The sequence below is a fragment of the Nicotiana tomentosiformis genome, chromosome 8 (genome assembly GCF_000390325.3).
Source record: "Nicotiana tomentosiformis chromosome 8, ASM39032v3, whole genome shotgun sequence".
NCBI classification, from domain to species: Eukaryota; Viridiplantae; Streptophyta; class Magnoliopsida; order Solanales; family Solanaceae; genus Nicotiana; species Nicotiana tomentosiformis.
The window spans coordinates 107,260,877-107,264,947 of record NC_090819.1 but is presented as its reverse complement, the minus strand read 5'-3'; the positions used below and the strand labels follow the sequence as shown (position 1 = coordinate 107,264,947).

Below are 4,071 nucleotides of genomic sequence, written 5' to 3'. Positions count from 1 at the left end.
GAAAATCATAGATGACCTAGTGGCATTTATGCCAGACCAGAGCATTCTTCTCAAGAAAAGAAAGCGGAGAGGGTGACTGAATTTCACTCTTTATCATTCCTTACTACTCCTCAATTCCCATCAAGTGTTGTCTTATTTCCCAAGCCACTGCTCAATCCTCCTTTTCTGATTGATTGAAAGTAGCAAGGAAAGACAAGCAAAAACTTTGTTGGCTCAAGAAGCAACTGAGGAGAGAGAAAGAGTAGTAAAGGAAATACAAGTAGCAGTCTCAGGTCAAAGGAATCAAGGAAGAATTTCTTTTGATATTGTAGTTACTCTTTCAGAATCTCATCCTGAGACCTAAGTATGCCATTCTCTTCGTCAAGAAAGATCGAGCAGCATAGAATCCTTGACTTCAAGCTTAGGTCTTTTTTTATAAAAAAAAGGGAACTAAGGCAACTTTTAGGTGCAGGGAAAGAAAAAGGCTAGCGAACCTCTTTCCAAGCGGTACAATACAAAGTGTGAAGCTCGAGTGGGTTACTTTGTGTGACCTGAATGGCGGGTGTTCCGGTGTTAACGAGTTTGGAAAGAAGGTCAAGGATGAATAGTAGACAAAGACAAAGGAAAGAGGAGATGGAGCTGACCTCGCTGTTGACCTGGGAGCAGGCTTGCTAACCTTCGGCCATAGTGCCTAGTGACGAGTGAAGTTACTTAGGGACCTACGGAGCTAGTGACCAAAGCGGAGCCAATTCATAATAAAATCAGAAGAGGGAATTCAATGTCAATCGCCATCTCCTTGGCACACGTGACGGTTATCACCTCTACCACGTCCTCCTTAACATCCCTTGTTATCTCATGCAGAATTCTTCCTCTGTTGAGGCTTCTGCTGGTCATCTTTACCAGCTCTATCTCCTCTACCGAATCTTCTGCGACTTCGTCCTCCCCTTTTGCTCATAATTAAGCTCTTCTTCACGGCGTATTTTGACTCTTACCTTCGCTTATTTCATTCGCTTTCTTGTTTTTGGCTCAAGCAGTAGGTCCTTCGACCCTCAAAGCAATACGGTATGATCCTTCTATGCTGTCCAGAAAAGCTAAATGCAATTCAAAAAGTCAGCTCGAATATTGCCTTTTGTCTTCCTCCTTCACTCTACATCGTAGAGACAATAGGTTAAACTCCTTCATGTACTTTCTCATAGAAGTTTTTTAAAAACCTTGTTTCAGATTCTTAAACTTATTTATGAATTCCTCTTCGACATCACCTAGTAGAAATTAATCCTTAAACTTCAGAACTTCTTGTTCTTCGTAGAGCTTCTCCTCCAGCTCCCTCTTCTGTCGTACATGTGCTCACCATAAACCTGTCTTTTTGTTTTCTTCAAGATTGTGTTCTGTCCTCTGGACATTTATTATGCTGTCACTACTGCTTGTCAATTTGAATTGCATCAAAGCTCTCGTTCAAACTTCATACACGAGAATTCTAAACAAGAACTCGAGACTTGAAATGAATCCAAGTGGAGGTTCTTTCTCAGGGCGTAAGGAATAGCACGCAAAAGACAACCTGGAAAGACAAAGACATGATTTCAACATAAAAAGCGGGGGATGAGCGGTAATGGTTGGGGAAGGGGGCAAGTACATCCTTTTGTTCTCAGTTCGTGGGAATTGCATCCATTACTAACCAGTTCAGCTCGGCTAGTGGGCTTTTGTGTTCGAACCTCGAATCCGGACCTGTTCGACAAGACCAGATCCATCAACACACCTAGGTCTAATATTTGCATGTATGAGCTAGCAATCAACAGACGGACATCCTTTTACCGCAGTCTTCCCCTATTGGGCATAGCCTTTTCTCTGTTAGGCTCCTGTAAGGGCGGGTATGAGAAGGGTCCCCCTCTCCCTTGTCAAAGCTTAGTTACCCGTGAATGAGAACTCGTTTTGCTTGTTGGCTGGCTTATGATGGTTTCCTGTCCCAATTCAACATATTCATTTTTTTGCTCCTGCTTGGTAGCAGGTTTGTGTGCAAGCTTGGTATGGTTTCGATTCCTAAAGCCCACGGAGAAGGGTGTGGAGCCTTGATTTCCATGCTGCTCTCCCTGCCAGTGTGTTGGCGTCGATAAAGGTTTAAAGCCTCTTTTCTTCAACACCGAAAAGCTAGTAATTTTATGTGTCTTCTTGAGTGAGTGAAGTGCTTCACGGATGTGGAGCACGAACACATAAAACTTTTTCCTTTCCCTTTCCCTCCCTCACTTACAGTTACTTCCAATTCCAACCAATTTCTAGTTAATGCACCCATAAGAACCCGATAATCCCCCGTATGGAGCCACCATCATTTCGTCTGGCATGTACTCTCTAGTCACCACTCCTCCGAGTACGACAAAGTGAAAGGAGACAAGACTCACCTCCCCCTACTTTGTCAATCACAGCCGTTTCGTCTATTCTATTCTCGAAAGCGTGTAGACAGAAGGCCCTTTTTTTGGACTGTCTTGTTTTTAGGCCTCCACGGCTGTCCGGGGTTCTCCATTCTCAGAAAGTTTCAACTTTCCCACGTGTGCGCAAGCTTGCGAATAGTTTCTGCGATCACTCTACGTAATTTTATAAACCGGTTTATTCTTGTAGCTACCCCTGGGGGGAATACGTGTAATAGCCCCGCGGGGAACCCCCACCCGGAGGCGGGAATCTCTTTGAATTTGTCTCTGCGATTGGTCTTTCCTGCAGCTGGACCGCACCTTCGCTTCGCACCTCTGGTTTGTATGCAAAATAAAATATTGAATAAGGGTTTAATAAGGAGATCTCTTAATTACTTGATCAAGGAACAGTGCTTTCGAACATTACTTACGAGAATCTCAATCCTTCTGCCTCACCTTCTGAAAGGGTAGTAAGAAGGGGGGTTCGGGTGCGCTTCTTCTTCCTGCCGGTTCAGGAGCTTAGGCCCAAGCGGTAGTAGTTTCCTAGTTGGAGTTGGCACACGTAGGCCCGACACCAGAGGTTGGTTGGCGCATTCGGTAAAGCATTCCGCTAGCTGGCGCATAGCAAGCAAGAAAGCTCAAAGCCAGCAGTAAGGTCCGGAGCAGGAGCATTAGGGTAGGCGATGGCCGCTGCATGGTGGAATTTAGCAAGTTGCCGGAAAACGGCACCACCTACCCGAGCAAGAGTTGTGCTCACCGGGTAAATCCGGAGAAGGGGAACTTCAACTAAGAAAGAATAAGAATAAGAAGAATTGCTTAAGTAAGGTAGTCACTTCTTTTTTTCGGTATACTACTCCGCTCGCAGAGCGATTGAACATAAGTCAAACCGAATATGAGGAGGACAGTGAGATCGTTGTCCGATCTTTATCGTCGAATCCCCAAATGTGCATCTTCAAGTGTTTCAGCCTATCCCCAATCTCCCAGTATCAATATTTCGGCTGCTCAAGCTGGTACAGGTACAAAAGTGGCTACAACGGAGCAGCTTACTCCTAGGATGGATTTACCGATTGAACTAGATTTACCCGCCTTTTTCACCCAAGCAGATTTCTCCGTGCTACCGAGTTTTGAGCAGACTACGGATCTATTCGACGATATTTTTGATAATATATGTGAACAAATACTAGCTATAGTCCAACCATTTCCCAAATTTCAAGGGTGGGATTTGTAATTTTTGGACGAAGTTATTTCATTGTCCCTTTTTTCCCTGATGGATGAATATTATTTTTCCATTGAATGCCTCCAAGGCATATACTTAGATTTAATCACCAATGGTGCTTCTTCAGCCTTTTTAACCTTTTTTCTTAATTATTGAATTGAAGTTATATAAAAAATGAACTGACAAAGCGTCTGTTCACGGAGGTTGTTGTAGTTTTCGTAGTTGCAAGAATTTCTTTCTCACGATTGGGTTGGTGTTTAGTGTACCGCTTGTGACGCCTATGCTTTGCATGAACATCTCAATGTCCAAGATAAAAAGAACGAGGGGAAGAATCGACGAGGCGAGTGTTCTTGAAGAGAAAATCATGATGTAAAAAGCGTGAGGAGAATTCTAAACTCGAGATGTTAGAAGGTGCAAAATCAATGGGTGCAGGAGCTGCTACAATTGCTTCAGCGGGAGCTGCTATCGGTATTGGAAACA

General features: G+C 43.8%; 1 protein-coding gene across 1 annotated transcript in view; it reads left to right on the top strand.

Moving 5' to 3' along the window:
* Positions 1-3,968: 3,968 nt before the first annotated feature.
* The window catches only part of LOC117277170 (ATP synthase subunit 9, mitochondrial), a 2,610-nt gene continuing 2,507 nt past the window's right edge, over positions 3,969-4,071 (top strand). Inside the window, exon 1 of the mRNA XM_070182607.1 lies at positions 3,969-4,071. This exon is cut by the window's right edge and continues 2,507 nt beyond it. Coding sequence (XP_070038708.1) covers positions 3,993-4,071 — 79 coding nt within the window. The 5' untranslated portion in view covers positions 3,969-3,992.